The sequence below is a fragment of the Grampus griseus genome, assembly GCF_964374135.1.
Source record: "Grampus griseus genome assembly, chromosome: 8".
Classification (NCBI taxonomy): Eukaryota; Metazoa; Chordata; class Mammalia; order Artiodactyla; family Delphinidae; genus Grampus; species Grampus griseus.
Window position 1 is genome coordinate 72055342 of NC_139002.1, and position 16520 is coordinate 72071861.

At 37.6% G+C, this 16520-nt stretch overlaps 1 protein-coding gene across 2 annotated transcripts in view; it reads right to left on the reverse strand.

The window, feature by feature from the left end:
* The window catches only part of PIK3C2A (phosphatidylinositol-4-phosphate 3-kinase catalytic subunit type 2 alpha), a 104770-nt gene that overhangs the window by 72525 nt on the left and 15725 nt on the right, over positions 1-16520 (reverse strand). For both annotated transcript variants that reach the window (XM_082659409.1, XM_082659408.1), the window contains exon 2: positions 2152-3291. In XM_082659409.1, coding sequence (XP_082515535.1) covers positions 2152-3225 — 1074 coding nt within the window. In that variant the 5' untranslated portion in view covers positions 3226-3291. The remainder of the gene's footprint in view (positions 1-2151; positions 3292-16520) is intronic.

A 16520-nucleotide genomic window follows, 5' to 3' on the forward strand; every position in this document is an offset into this window, starting at 1 on the left:
ATAAAGCTACGAACAACCCAATTTTTAAAATGGGCAAATGACAAATAGACATTTCTTCGAAAAAGATACAGAAGTGGCCAATAATCATATGAAAAGATACTCAACACTACTAGTCAACAGAGAAATCAAAATCAAAATCACAATGAGATATCACTTCACATCCATCAGGATGGCTATAATCCAAAAAACTGTCAAATAACAAGTGTTGGCAAGCATGTGAAGAAATGGAACTCTCATACATTGCTGGGGGGAATGTAAAATGATGCAGCCACTATGGAAAAGAGTTTGCTGGTTCCTCAAAAAGCTAAGCACAGAATAACCAGCAGCTCCACTACTAGGTATAAGCCCCCCGCCCACACTTCCTGATTTGGCTTAAAGTTTTCCCTTCTCCTTTCAAATACTTTAGGAAATGACTGTTATTTGTAAATACAAAGACAAAAATCATGACAAGATGACATAGAATATTAAGAGTAAATAATATGACATTAGAATAAATATTTATGATTCCAATTTAAGCTGTGAAATTAACCTGTGACTTTTAAATTGAAAGGTGTTAAGAAATTCTGTTACTAAATTTGTAAACAGTACTGAAAAGCTTAAGAGACCTTAATAACAGGTATTTCTTAGTGGGGAGCGGTAGTCAAAATACATTTGGAAAACACTGCACTGGTTAAGATTTTTCTGGGTTCTGATTGTGTTATCCAAAGAAATCCTCATCCTTTTTTCTTAACCTTCTTAATATCTGCTTTTTTCTCCCAAGACATCTAAAATGGTTTTTAAGAATCAACAATTCAACATAAACCCATCCAAATCATGCAAAATTTGCTTATCCTCCCCTAAATGCTAGTTGAATCTCAGTGCCTAAACAGTAGCCAAATGCTGATCTAATTAGCTGAATGATATGATTCACATTAAGGTAAGAATGAGGCTTAAACATTCCTAGAATCCACAGATACCATAAGAGCAAAATACAAATCTTCAGTGGTATACTATCTATGGAAAGGAAAAGTCTAAACCCTGCTGCTTCTCTTCTAAGAGAAGACATCCTGTCCCAGGCACCCTTAACTAATTTTTCCAGACAGTAAGACTATATGAACTCAGCAACTATGCTATATAGACTACAGTTCTTTTCTTCACTTATATCAATACAGGTGTTTAAAGAGAGTCCTTTAAATGGCTTTTCTCCCATCTCTCTGGGGCCTTCCTTCCTTCCTTCCTTCCTTCCTCCCTCCCTCACTTCCTTCCTTCCCTCCTCCCTCCCTCCCTTTCTTCTACTCATTCATTCATTCATGGTTAAAAACAACAAAACAATATACATGAGAATTTCTATAATGGGGTTAAAAACCAAAATTCCTTATTTACCCTGAAAAATAAAGGCAATAAGGAAAAGAAAGTAGGACCACATATAATGAATGGACAAGGAGAGACAGATAAAAATTATTTTTAATGCCTATGAGTGAAAGCCAGATCCTTGATTATAGGTTTTCAAAATCCACAATCCTAGAAAAGATAATATTAATAGTAAGCAATTTTTCAATCTGCCTGGGACTTCCCTGGTGGCGCAGTGGTTAAGAATCTGCAGGGGACACGGGTTCAATCCCAGGTCTGGGAAGATCCCACATGCCGCAGAGCAACTATGCCCACAAGACACAACTACTGAACCCTCGTGCCGCAACTACTGAAGCCCGCACGCCCTAGAGCCTGCGCACCACAACTACTTAGCCCATGAGCCGCAACTACCGAAGCCCGTGCACTCTAGGGCCCACATGCCACAACTACTGAGCCCACACATTGCAACTACTGAAGCCTGCGTGCCTAGAGCCCATGCTCTGCAACAAGAGAAGCCATCACAATGAGAAGCCTGTGCACTGTGACAAAGAGTAGTCCCTGCTCACCGCAACTAGAGAAAGCCCACATGCAGCAACAAAGACCCACCACAGCCAAAATTTTTTTTTTAATTTTTAATTAAAAAAATTTTTTTTCAATTTGCCTAAACACATTTAATCCTTTTCCACACAATCTAACATTCACAGTATACTTAAGAAAACAAGATTCAACATAAAAAATATTTCTTTTACCAAATAAATTATGTACACAAATATGAATTCTCTGTTACACTAAGTTTGAGAAGTGAGTAAGAAAAGACTATACCTGAGATATTTGGCCCTGGACTTTTGTAGGCTGAGTTGTTCGAATATTTAAAGACTGGCTTCTTGTTACTGTTGCCCCAGAAAGAGATTTTCCATTCACCTTTCTTTCAAGGTGACAACTTGCTGGTGATCTCTCTTCAAGAAGAACAGCATCCCAAGGATCGTCTGCTAGCAAACCTGGTATATTTTTCTCTTCTTCATGGTCCAATACCTCTACACTGTCCACCTTAGGCTTACTTAGAGGATCCAAGTCTAACCAGTCAAACTTACTGATATCTTCAGACTTTGGAGACACCTGTAGATTGCTGATAGTAGCTTTTGAATTTGTTATCTCCAAATCAGTCCTTGCTTTTCCATTTTTTAAAAATTCTGATGTACTAGCTATTTTGTCAAACAGCTTTGCCATGTCAGGACTGACTACTGGACGATAGATAGGTAAGCTTCCTTGTGGATGAAAGGGTGTGGTGGGTGTCAAAGGATATGAAAAATATGGAGACTGCCCTGGAAGTCTTAAATATATAGGTTCTGTGGATGGAAAAGTAGGCATTCTTGGATTGAAGCCATTTTGGAATACAGTCTGTTTACTACTGTAAGTTGACTGGTAAACAGAAGGTAAAGAGTAACTGGAAGGCCCAGATAATCCAGGTGGCCACTGTCCTCTCTGAATAGCAGGTCTAAGATACAGCTGTGCTGAAAATGAAGGGCTCAGAACAGGAGTAACTGGCAATACAGGTGTTCTTCTAGTCTCGAAACTGTCATCCAGCAATAGTTTCTCAAGTTCAGCTTGGGTAAGCTTTTCTACATCAATATCTACTGCTCTTTTTTGGGTATCTGATTCAGGAAACACCATGAGATCATAATCCTGTTTGCTATAAACTTGTGCTTTTTGTCTGGTGCTGCTTGACCACTCACAGCCTCTCTGGTTATCGGTCACCCGTCTATCCTTTTGCAGTTTTGCTAAAGCCTCTGCTTCCATCTGTAATGCTTCTTCTTTGCCCACATCTTTTGTTCTTGTTGGTTCCAGATGTGAAGATGAACACTGCTTAAACCCATTGTTGTTGGATATCTGAGCCATGTCCACTTAAAAGACCAAACCTTCTCCAATCTATTTTTTTTCTTGTAGCTTCCAAAATAGCAAGACCTGCACGTAAAAATAAATATAACACTCGATTAGATTTTTAAAACACGAATTTGTTTTGTTTGTAATCTACCACATATGATTTAGGATTTAATGCCACTTACAAACATACCACAAAATGAAATGAAATAGGGAAAATCTTGGTGAAGGAACACTTTTAAAACACCTTATACACTGTTGGGTTAAGAGACATGTTTAGACATACATGACTTTATCCCATTCCCTGACCTAACAGGAAAGCTAACACAGTAAATGAACTCAAGAAGCTGTCACTTCAGTTGTCACACTGGCTGCCATTAACCAGTTGCACTTCTGGCAGAATTGTCGGCATAAAATGGCTTAAGTGCTAGTCACAAATTTTCAAGAGTTCAGACACAGTTTACTGTTATGCAAATAGCAAGTCAAAATGGTTTCAATCTTTTACTATTTGTAAAATTGCTCAAAAGCCAATTAGCAATAAAAGTATTCAACACCTAGTAAATAAAATCAAGTAACTATTATTTTATCAAATCATCGTATAAAAAATTTAGGGCTTATAATATTCTAGAAATTTTAAAAATGTATACTGTAACATAGATTAGAATAATATGATAAGTGTTAAGGCTATAAGAAACTGTAATACTGCACTCAAAGGTTAAATTATGGCTGAATCTGTCACATAGTTCTGATCACACTTCTAATTATCTGCAGTTAAATCAATAGTTATGATACTAAAATTTCTCCTTTTCCAATTGCTAAAGTATCTATTCATAAACTAGAAGATAGTTTAGTAAACTTTCTCATGATCAGTTAATAAACATTTATAGTCCTCTATTTAAAATAAACACTTAATTCAGATCAAGACTACCCTATGAAGCAAAATGACCAATTAAAGGGTTAGTTATCTACTGTGCAACAGAGGGCATATTTCCTGCTTCTAATCAATAAGATACAGGGACTAAATGTGGGTTCTGGAGTCATATCACCTTTATTTATGATGCTGTAAGGCCTTGGGCAAGTGATAACTTTTCCACATGCCTAGTTTCCCAACTTTTAAAATATGAGAAAGTATCTATTTCCCAAATTACAAAGAATTAAAAATGAAACAATGCAACTAAAAGTGTCTATCATAGGCCTTAAGCGTAAGCATTAAATAAATGGCATCTACTGTTAATCTGATCTGATTTGAGATACACCTAGTTTGAATATAAAGCAAGAGAGCTCCTGTTTACATCCTTTTTCTAGTACAGTGCTTATCTACAATATGTGCTCAATAAATGCTTAATGAAAGTATGTAGGGAAATTCCAAAGTGAATTCAAATTAATGTAACACAAATGAAAATCCTAAGTGTTGAGGTATACTAAGTGAAAAAGTTATTAGTGATGACATGAAGAAAGGCAGTCAAGAAAGACATCATCTGCAATTCTTTTATACAACTACAGTTGAGTTTCTGAGGCATTGCACTGAAAAGCTATTCCAAATTTTTCCCTTCCCTGGCAGGCTGCAAAACTAGGTATGATGTACACTTAAAGTCTGTACACATCACTGTATATAAATGTTTTGTGAAAAGAAAAAACTGAATACTGACTTGCTAAATATGCATGAAGTACTTAGAGAAAAGTACTAACATCTACAATTTATTTTGAAATGCATCAAAAATAAGATAAATTGATAGAGGGATGATACATGGATAAATAATGATAAAGCAAGTATAGGAAAATGTTAATAGTAGAATCTAGGTGGTAGATATGTGGGTATTCACTTTGAAATTCTTTCAGCTTGGCCTCATGACTGAAAGTTTTCACAATAAAATGTTGGGTGGGGGGGAATGGGTACAAATTCTTCCCATTCCCATATATACAGCCGCTCTGCAATGCAACTTTGTTGTTCCTCCCATAAAGAGGTGGGGTCTATTTCTCTACTTGATCTCAGTCGGCCTTGTGACTTGCTTTGACCAACAGAATGTGAAAGAATTGACGTTGTGAGAGTTCTAAGCCTATCATAAGAAGCCCAACTGCTTCAGCTCTTCCTTACCTGAGTGCAGCCACTGCCATGTAAATGCTCACATAGGATGAGAGAGCACAAAGAGAAAGAGATCCAGCCAACAGCCAGCATCAACCACCAAGCATGTGAGTGCAGACACCATCTTAGACCATCTGTCCACAGTTGAGATGACCACAGCCACCTGAGTGACCCAAGGCAAGACCAGCAGAAGAAACCACCCAGCTTGAGTTCAAGTCAAACTGCTAACCCACAAAATCATTTTGGAATGGGTAGATAACATACACCTTTTCTTCTTACTTTTAGAAAACAAAACTGAAGTCACTTACATATTTAATAGAAAATTTCTGTTTTAACCTCCACAGTTACCACTACTACCTTCCTTCACACATCCTCAGAGAATGAATAGCCCCTTTTCCTTTCTAAGGATGCCTCCTCCACTTATATCCTTAATCCTATTGAATTCCCCTTCTTTATCAATGACTGCCTCCTTTGTATTATCAATCTCTCCTTTACTTGCTTCTGCTCCTCTACCACAAAAATGCTCAAGTTTTCTCCATACTGAGGATAAAAAATCTAACATTCCCCTTTAGACTCCAGTAGCTTTCAATTTAATTTTCTCCTTTCACTGCCAAACTTCTTGAATGAGTGACCTAGAAAGTCCTTTCTTTACTTACTCTGCCTTAGAAAAATTCTACTTGTCCTTTAGGGCCCAATTCAAAATACAGTCTCCTGTCTGAGGCTTTACTTAAGCAGCTCCTACCAGAATTTATCTTTTTAGCTCAACTAAAAATTTTTATCTTTACTTTGTATGCTGTTTTTGCATGCTCAGCATCCTTTCTTCTGGTAGTAGAATCTATAACTTTTGGACACCACTTATCTTTCTTTTGTTTCATCTACTTTGAATTAAGCTGGACTATCCTTACTCCCGCTCTATCCTACCCCAACTCCAGAAGATCCAAGTCTGGCCAGAGCTAACTACAGAATTTCTGGAACTATTTGGAAAAGAAGCTTATCACTGAGGTTGCTAAGCTGATAGGATGTAAGGCTGGAGCTGTTTTGGCCATCTTTGCCACCGCTTGAGGAGATATTACCTGAGAATGAACCCAAGCCAGAAGAAAGCTGAGCTAAGATAAATTAGATAAATTCTAGCTATTACATTAAACATCTGGATCCAACCCATGTCTAAGGCCAGTCTTTTCATTTATGTAAGCCAATAAATCCCTCTCCTTGCGTAAGCCCGTTTAAAATTACTTTTTTCCATGATAACCAAAAGTATTTTGATTAACACAGAAATCTCTACCCAGACAGACTAAAATAAGCTTCTTAAGCAGGGAAGCCTAGTTTGTTCATTTTTTTTTCCCCACTACATTTAAAAGCACCTTGCTTAATAAACATGGAACTTAATTTAATTAACATGTGTTTTAACAGGAGGGAATGAAGGCTATTGGAGTCTTGGAGAAGGGATTTCAGGTGGCACAAGTGTATGGATATATGACAAGAGAAATGAGTCATTTCATTTGTGGTGTTTTTATACAATTGGTGATGTTTTTATACATCACCAATACATTTGCTTGCTCTATCCCTAGCTCCAACTCAAAGTAGTATATGCTTAAGTAAATACAACTCTAAGTAGCCAGTAACAGCTGTCTGTTAGCAGCTAAATACCATATTTTAAAGTTTTGGGCCTTAAAAAAATACCGTATTTTAGTTTCCCAAAAGATTATTATGCATGTATACTCAGATAATAATAAAGGACTTAAACGGTTGTCCAAAAGTAACCTTGTGCCTCAGCTATTTTTCTAAGGCTGCTGCACTGACATGCTCCATTAATTTTTGAAAATAAAACTTCACTTGATGACAAACATTTAGCAGGAAATAACTTCCAACATGCTCATTCAAAATGAAATGTTCCATGCTAATGTTCCCCCAATTCAAGCAGGGAAAGACAATATAACTTGTTTTTGAATGATGATTGTATACCATCTGCCAAAAATTTCCCAACATAAAGTAACTCAGTGCAGATCACAAGGCTGTAGCTGCTTTAAAATTCTTCAAAAGAGGTCAATTAAACTATTCAGTTAAACTTTTGGATACCATTTGCAGACCCAAGTGAATTAATTTAAAAGCTCTTGGCTTCTTCTAACATTCATTTACAATTTAAATTTAAATCTCAGACAAAAATAAAACAAGTCAGTCCTGCTACCCATCTAAATGCTTTCTGATCTTAAAATTCAAGAACCTAAGAAAATGGAAAAACAATTATTTGAGTTCAACAATATTCTCCTTTAAAATGAAAATGAATCTCAAAGAAAAATAAATTATGGTACCTCCATGGATTGAATATTATGCCACTACTAAAAATAAAATTATGAAGACTGCAGTTAAATGTTTGTTAAAACTCTAGAAAATATCTACATCTATCTATACATAGACCTGTGTTTGGAGATATATAGATACTATATGCCAAAAATTGCATATATTTTGCAAAAATTTGCAAAAATTGCATATATTTTCAAAAATTGCAAAATATTTTAACTAATTTAATCCTCACAAATTCTATTAAGTAGCTACTATTATTATCCCTAGTATACAAACATATAATCTGCCCAAGCTCATAGCAGCTAGCAAGTGGTGAAATTAGGACCCAAATCCAGGCAGTGCTAATTCACTACAATATATTTTTATGTTAACAGTTATGTGGAATCAATAAGTGTCTAGACACATCTTATCCTTTATAAATACCAACTTTCTTCCTCAATCCTAGGGTTATTTCTGTCTGCATTAATAAATTTTCTTTTAATTCTATCATGAAGTAGTTAATACTGCTATTTAGCTATAATATGTATCAATTTATCAGTTAATTATCACCAGATGACTAGCAAATTTATAATTTCATTGCAGGCATGAATTCTTATTTTATTTATCCTCTACTCTCAAACTTATACTACAGTTGTTGAATGAATGCATAATGCATCAATGACTAGAGAACTTAAGACACCATTTCTTTTATCAGAGAAACTAAACTCTGAAACAAACAGACTGAAAGAACTCATTTATTAATAATTCAACTAAAACTGAAAAATCACATGGTTGAGTTTAGAATAAACTAGTGGTGGGACTTCCCTGGTGGTCCAGTGGTTAAGAATCCACCTTCCAGTGCTGGGGACGAGGGTTCGATACCTGGTCGAGGAAATAAGATCCCACATGCCGCGGAGCAACTAAGCCTGCGTGCTCTAAAGCCCGCTTGCCACAGCTAGAGAGCCCGCATGCCTCAACTACTGAGCCCATGCACCACAACTAGAGAGCCCATGCACTGCAACTACTGAGCCCACATGCCACAATGAAAGATCCTGAATGCCGCGACGAAGATCTCATGTGCTGCAACTAAGACCCAACACAGCCAAATAAATACCTAAAAAAACAAACAAACAAGAAGTGGGAGAAAATTATCTTGAAAACTAGGAGGGAGAGAGGTGGCAACAGAAAAGTAAAAATAGGAGAGAGGGGCTCCATCTGTGCTTAAAAACAAACAGACAGACAAACTGCATTAGAAAAGCATATTCTATCTCTAATTGATTCATGGAGGGGGAAAGAACTCACATGACCAAAATAATAATAATAATAATAATCAAGTACATTGTTATTAGACACTATACAAATCTGTCAAAAAGACAAAAAAGAAGAATGTCCAGGTTTTGGATGAGATAAGGTTAGAGTAGCATTGTTCAACAGAAATAGAATGCAAGTCACATAGAAATTTAAATTTTTTTATAGCTACATTAATAGAAACAGATGAAATTAATTTTAATAATAAACTTTGTTTAATCCAATATATCCAAAATATTATAAAGAGGTAATCAATGTAAAAAAATGAATGGGATACTGTACTTTCACTTTTTTATACTAAGTCTTCAAAATCTGGTATATATTTTACACTAACCACATTTCAACTTAGACTAGCCACACACCAAGTGCTCAACACAAAGGTGGCTAGTGGACAACACAAGGTTAGACTTTATGAGGAAAGAAACAAAAAGCACGGTGAACAAGCATCATTACTTTCTGGATGGTAAGGAAAAGTTTATTTTACCAAAAGTTGCCCCTTCCCTCAAGTCAATAACATATCTCAATTGCCCATTAGTTATCTTTCAGGAGAAGAAAATTTTTATTTCTTTATGCCCCATAGATAACACACAACCTTTTAACAAAGGCCTTATCATCCCTTGTAACTTTTGTATTTTTAAAGTACATAATTTCCAATTAATCTTTTTAAAACATTTATTTATTTGGCTGTGCCAGGTCTTAGCTGCACCAGGTCTTAGCTGCACCATGCAGGATCTTCGTTGCAGCAGGCGGGATCTTCAGTTGTGGCATGCAGGATCTTTTAGCTGTTGCACACGGGATCTTTAGTTGTGGCATGCAAACTCTTAATTGTGGCATGCGGGATCTAGTTCCCTGACCAAGGATTGAACCCGGGGCCCCTTGCATTGGGAGTGCAGAGTCTTAGCCACTGGACCACCAGGGAAGTCCCTCCAATTAATCTTTTTACAATTAGAAAACTGTTAACATTTCATAGAGAAATGTTTCACAATCGACCACACAGGATAAATTACAAAGAGATTAAATATTTAACTGTTAAAAAAAGAATCATAAAACCAAAGAAACAGAGAATTCCTACATAACACCAGCATAAAAAAGGCTGCTGTAATGTGATTCAAAAACATAGAAGCCATAAGAGAATTCAAGTACATAAACATTTTAAAAAATAACTTTTGTTTGGCAAACAAGCACCACTGAATTTATTCATTTCCTCAGTAAATATTCATTGGGTGTATATTATGAATCAGGCACTGTTCTAGGTGCTGAAAAGTAAAATAAAAATAACTTGACTATTAAAAATGTCAATGAAAAAACAAACTGGGGAAAAACATTTGCTACTCATATCACAGAGAAAGAACTTATTTTAGTAATATATAACATAAAGCCCATAAAGGAAAACAACCCTATGGAAAGATGGACAAAGAGTTTGAATAAGCAATTCACAAGAGTAAAGACACTTACCTTTACTCATGTTGAGGCAATAGCAATTTAAAAGTTATACTAAACCTAATTTTATACTAAACTGATAATAAACACACAGATAAAGGAAAAAAATATTCATCATACCAAAATTTGCTGGATACATGCAACAGTAGATAAAGGAAAATTTAGAGTTTTAAATGATGCTAGAAAACTGGAAAGGTTGAAAACTTAATGAACTAAGCATCCATCTCATGAAAGTAGAAAAGTAACACCAAAATAAAAGTAGAAAGGGAATAGAGACCACAGAAGAAATTAAGTGGCATAAAAAATATACAAAAAATATATAAATATACAACAGAGGGATTCCCTGGCAGTCCAGTGGTTAGGACTCCAAGCTTCCACTGCAGGAGGCCCCAAGTTTGGGGAACTAAGATTCTGTAAGCCATGTGGTGCAGCAAAAAAAAAAAAAAAACAAACAACAACCCCAAAGCAAAGCAAAACAAAACAAAACAAAACACCAAAAATATACAACAGAGAAGATCAACAAAACTGAAAGTTGGTTCTTTTGAAAACACTAAGAAGATATCTTGTGATGCTGATCAAGAAGAAAATAAGACAGGAATAAACAATATCAAGGGACTTCCCTGGTGTCACAATGGTTAAGAATCCACCTGCCAATGCAGGCGAAACAGGTTCGAGCCCTGGTCCAGGAAGATCCCACATGCCACAGAGCAACTAAGCCCCTGTGCCACAACTACTGAGCCCATGTGCCACAACTACTGAAGCTCGTGCGCCTAGAGCCCGTGCTCTGCAACGAGAAGCCACTGCAGTGAGAAGCCTGCACACCGCAAGAGTACTCGCTGCAACTAGAGAAAGCCCACACACAGCAACAAAGACCCAATGCAACCAAAAAATAAATAAATAAATAAATTTATTTTTAAAAAAAAACAATATCAAGAATAAAAAAGGGACATCCAACACATGCAGCAGACATTAGAAAGATAACGAGGATATTATTAAGTTTAACCAAATAAATTTTAAAATGTAGACAAATTCCTAGAGGACAGTAACTTACTGAAACTGACTCAAATAGAAAATATAAAGTTGAATAATCTTATAACCATTAAAGAAATTGAATTAGTTGCCAAAAATTTTTTCATCAAAGAAAACTGCAAGGCCAGATGTCTTCACTGGCTTCATATAATAAACAATAACAACCTTTCACAAACCCTTCCAGAGAACAGACAAGAAGGTATGTTCCCCAAACATTTTATAAAATTACTCTAACTTTGATAACAAAACCAGGCAAGGATGAGACAAGAAAATTATAAACCAATCTTACTCATGAACATAAACACAAAAAGTTCTAAACAAAATAACAGCAAACCGGGCTTCCCTGGTGGCACAGTGCTTGAGAGTCCGCCTGCCGATGCAGGGGACATAGGTTCGTGCCCCGGTCCGGGAGGATCCCACATGCCGCACAGCGGCTGGGCCCGTGAGCCATGGCCGCTGGGCCTGCGCGTCCGGAGCCTGTGCTCCGCAATGGGAGAGGCCACAACAGTGAGAGGCCCGCATACCGCAAAAAAATAAAATAAAATAAAATAAACAAAAATAACAGCAAACCAAACTTAGTAGTAAATACAAAATGCAATTTACCACATCAATAATTAAAGAATTAAATTAGGAAAAGCATATATTCACCTCAACAGATATTCTTAGCCAACTATGAACAGAAGGGAAGTTCCTTATTTGGTAAGTATCAACAAAAATCACAATTAATTGTAAAACCTTTAAAGCTTTCCCTCTATGAACAAAAACCAGGATGCCCACCACCATTTTTATTCAACATTTTATAGACTCCTAGACAGCACAGAAATGCAAGAAAAAGAAATAAGAGCTAGGATCACGTAGGAAGAAACAACATTACATACAGATAAAGTAAAAACTCCAAAGAATATGCAGATAATTAACAGAATTACATGCCAGAGTTCAGCAAGATTGCTGGATATGATACAGAAATCAATTACATTTCCATATACCCACAAGAAATAGTTAGAAAAAGCAGTCTTCAAAAAAGCAATATTTACACTAACACATTCAAACACATGAAATCCACCAACTAATAATACATGTAATAAAAAATTCTGGGGTTTCCCTGGTGGCGCAGTGGTCAGGAGTCCACCTGCCAAAGCAGGAGACACAGGTTCGAGCCCTGGTCCGGGAAGATCCCACATGCCGCAAAGCAACTAAGCCCGTGTACCACAACTACTGAGCCTGTGCTCTAGAGCCCGCGAGCCACAACTACTGAGCCCACGTGCCACAACTACTGAGCCCGCACTCCTATAGCCCATGCTCCACAGCAAGAGAAGCCACCGCAATGAGAAGCCCACACACTGCAACGAAGAGTGGCCCCCACTCGCTCCAACTAGAGAAGGCCCACGTGCAGCAACGAAGACCCAACGCAGACAAAAATAAAAATAAACAAAATAAATTTTTTAAAAAAACCACAGTAAGATACCACAACACACATATAACCCCGGGGAAAAAAATTAAATCTTATAATACTAAGTGATAAGAATATGAAACAATGGGAAAATCTAAGTTGGTACAACTGTTTCAGAAAACACAGATCAGGGACTTCCCTGGTTGTCCAGTGATTAAGAATCCGCCTTCCAATTCAGGGGATGCAGGTTCAATCCCTGGTATGGGAACTAAGATTCCCACATGCCGCGGGGCAATTAAGCATGCTTGTTGCAACTACTGAACCCATGTGTTCTGGAGCCAGCTTGCCAAAACTAGAGAGAATCCCGCATGCCGCGACGAAGAGCCCACATGCCACAACAAAGGATCCCACATACCACAACTAAGACTTGACACAGCCAAAAATAATAAATATTAAAAAAAAGAAAGAGGGGCTTCCCTGGTGGCGCAGTGGTTGAGAGTCTGCCTGCCAATGCAGGGGACACGGGTTCGAGCCCTGGTCTGGGAAGATCCCACATGCAGCAGAGCGACTAGGCCCGTGAGCCACATCTACTGAGCCTGCGCATCTGGAGCCTGTGCTCCGCAGCAAGAGAGGCGGTGATAGTGAGAGGCCCGCGCACCACGATGAAGAGTGGCCCCTGCTTGCCGCAACTAGAGAAAGCCCTCGCACAGAAACGAAGACCCAACACAGCCAAAAATGAATAAATAAATAAATAAATATTTTTTTAAAAAAAGAAAGAAAACGGATCATATATAGAAAAATTGAAGATACCCTTACTTTATGGCCCAGCAATTACATTCCATTGTATATACCCTAGAGAAATTCATGCATATGTGCACAAAATATGTACATAAGAACCTTCAAATAACGTTGCACATATTACCCCAAATAGGAAATAACCCTAATCTTCACCTGTCCGAACACGGATGAAGGAGAATACGTTGATGGTCTGTTTCTACACACATCACTTCTGACACCAAATGTACGGGTTTTTCCACACCAACAACCAGTTCTCCAACTCTCCCAGACACCAAATGGATGTTCACAATTCAATTCAATTCAGACACTACCCAGAGTTAATGTCAGACTCCACAGGTTAACAGGCACAGTCCCGCAAGACTGCTCTCATTGCAGATGCCAGTCTCAAGTACTGGATACCCAGGTTACCCACACTTCTGTCCAACTTGGGTTCAAATCAGGGGCTCCCAGGATCCCACCTCAGGTTTGATAATTCGCTAGTAAGGTTCACAGAACACGTGAAAATAGCTTACTTACCATTACCAGTTTATTATAGAGTAAACAAGTCAGGAACAACCAATGGAAGAAATGTATAGGGCAAAGTTGGGGGTGGGAAAATGCTCGGAGGTTCCATGGCTTCTCTGAAGTACCACCCTCCCAGCACCCCAGTGTGTTCACTAACCTGGAAGCTCCCTGAAACCCATCATTTAAGAGTTTTTACAGAGATTTTATTATATAGGCATGGTTGATTAAAACACTAGTCATTGATTAAAAAGAATGAAATAATGCCATTTGCAGTAACATGGATGGCCCTAGAAATTGTCATACTGAGTGAAGTAAGTCAGAGAGAGAAATAGAAATATCACATATCCTTATATGTGGAATCTAAAAAGAAATGATACAAATGAACTTATTTATAAAACAGAAACAGACTCATTGACCTAGAGAACAAACTTATGGTTACCGGGGGGAAGGGTGGAGGGAAAGTTAGGGAGTTTGGCATCAACTCTATACTCTCCTGTATTTAAAATGGATAACCAACAAGGACCTACTGTATAGCACAGGGAACTCTGCTCAATGTTATGTGGCAGCCTGGATGCGAGAGCAGTTTGGGAGAGAATGGATACATGTATACGTATGGCTGAGGCGCTCTGCTGTGCACTGAAACTATCATTGTTAATCGGCTATATTCCAGGGACTTCCCTGGTGGTCCAGTGGTTAAGACTCCACGCTCCCAATGCAGGGAGCCCGGGTTCAATCCCTGGTCAGGGAACGAGGATCCCACATGAGGCAACTAAGAGTTCACATACCACAACTAAAGATCCTGCATGCCACAACTAAGACAGGGCGCAGCTAAATAAATATTTTTTAAAAATCAGCTATATTCAAATATAAAATAACAAGTTTTTTTTAAAAAGAGTTTTTACGGAGATTTTATTACATAGGTATAGCTGATTAAATCACTGGTCATTGATTAGCTCAATCTCTAGCTCCTCTCTCTTCCCCAGAGGTCAGGGGGTAGGGTTCAAAGTTCCAAACCTGCAGTCACACCTTGGTCTTTCTGGCAACCAGCCCTCATCCAGAAACTATCCAGGGATCCCAGACAACAGTCATCTTATTAACATACAAAAAGACAATGGTCTGGAGATTCCAAGAGTTTTAGGAGTTGTATGACAGGAACCAGGGACAAAGACCAAATGTTTATTTATTACATTGTAGTTCATTCAATGGAATTCTGTACATCAATGCCAATGAACGAATTAGAACCATAAAAAATGGCTAAAACTTAGAAACATAATGTTAAGCAAATGGAGAGACAAAAATACATACAAAGATTCCATTCACATAAAGTTCAAAAACATGAAAAACTAAACTACATTGTTTAAGAATGCTTACATAACGGTATAACTTCAAAGAAAAGGAAAGGATTATCAAAAGTTAGAATAGTGGTTACTCATGGAGGGAGGAGAGATTTATGGTAAGGGAGAAGTACACTGGGGACTTCTGGAATACCAGCAACATTCTAGTTTCTAACATTGCAACTGGTTACACAAGTGTTGGTTTTACAATTATTTGTTAAACAATCATATACGATTTATGCACTTTTTTCTGTTATTTCACAATATAAAAGAATCCACTCCCCACATATTTTAAATACATTTTCATGTCTATATTATACATGGTATGTGAAAAATAAAGAACACCTGCATTACGAATAGTATGTTGGGATTTTTCTTACCCACACGTGGCAAATTATGTGAACACAAGAAGTTCAACTTTTTAGTGATGCCGTAAAAAAATACAAGAGCTATACTGTCCTTTGTCATTTGCCAATCTATAGGCTAAATTAAGGACACTGCCCTAACTCATTAAGGGATATGGGGAAAGCGTTAAGACTGTAAAATAAAACAACAAACTATAAAATATGGTTTTTCAAGTTTTCACCATCTGTGAATCACTTAATAGGCATTGCACATAACATGATCAATTTATGTAAAAAAATATACATTGCATTTAAAAACACAAGTAAAACATTTAAAAATGAATAGTAAGATATTCCTATCACTGAGATAGATGACTGCACACTCTCACCATTGTATGTATACCCAGTTTATTTATTTTGCTTATTTGAATTAAATTAGAAAATCTTAATTCAATCATAGCTTGTCAGGAAGGCAGCAATGTTTGGTAGTGGCTCTATGACAGCGGTCCCCAACCTTTTTGGCACCAGGGACCACTTTCCTGGAAGACAATTTTTCCATGGATGGGGGTGGGGCGATGGGGGGGTAGGGAATGGTTCAGGCGGTAATGTGAGTGATGGGGAGTGATGGGGAGCAATGCGGAGCGGCAGATGAAGCTTCGCTCCCTCACCCACCACTCACCTCCTGCTGTGCAGCCCGGTTCTTAACAGGCCACGGACCGGTACTAGTCCGCGGCCTGGGGGTTGGGCACCCCTGCTCTATGAGATAGTTACGGATATGTACATAAAATCTTAGAGGCGTTACC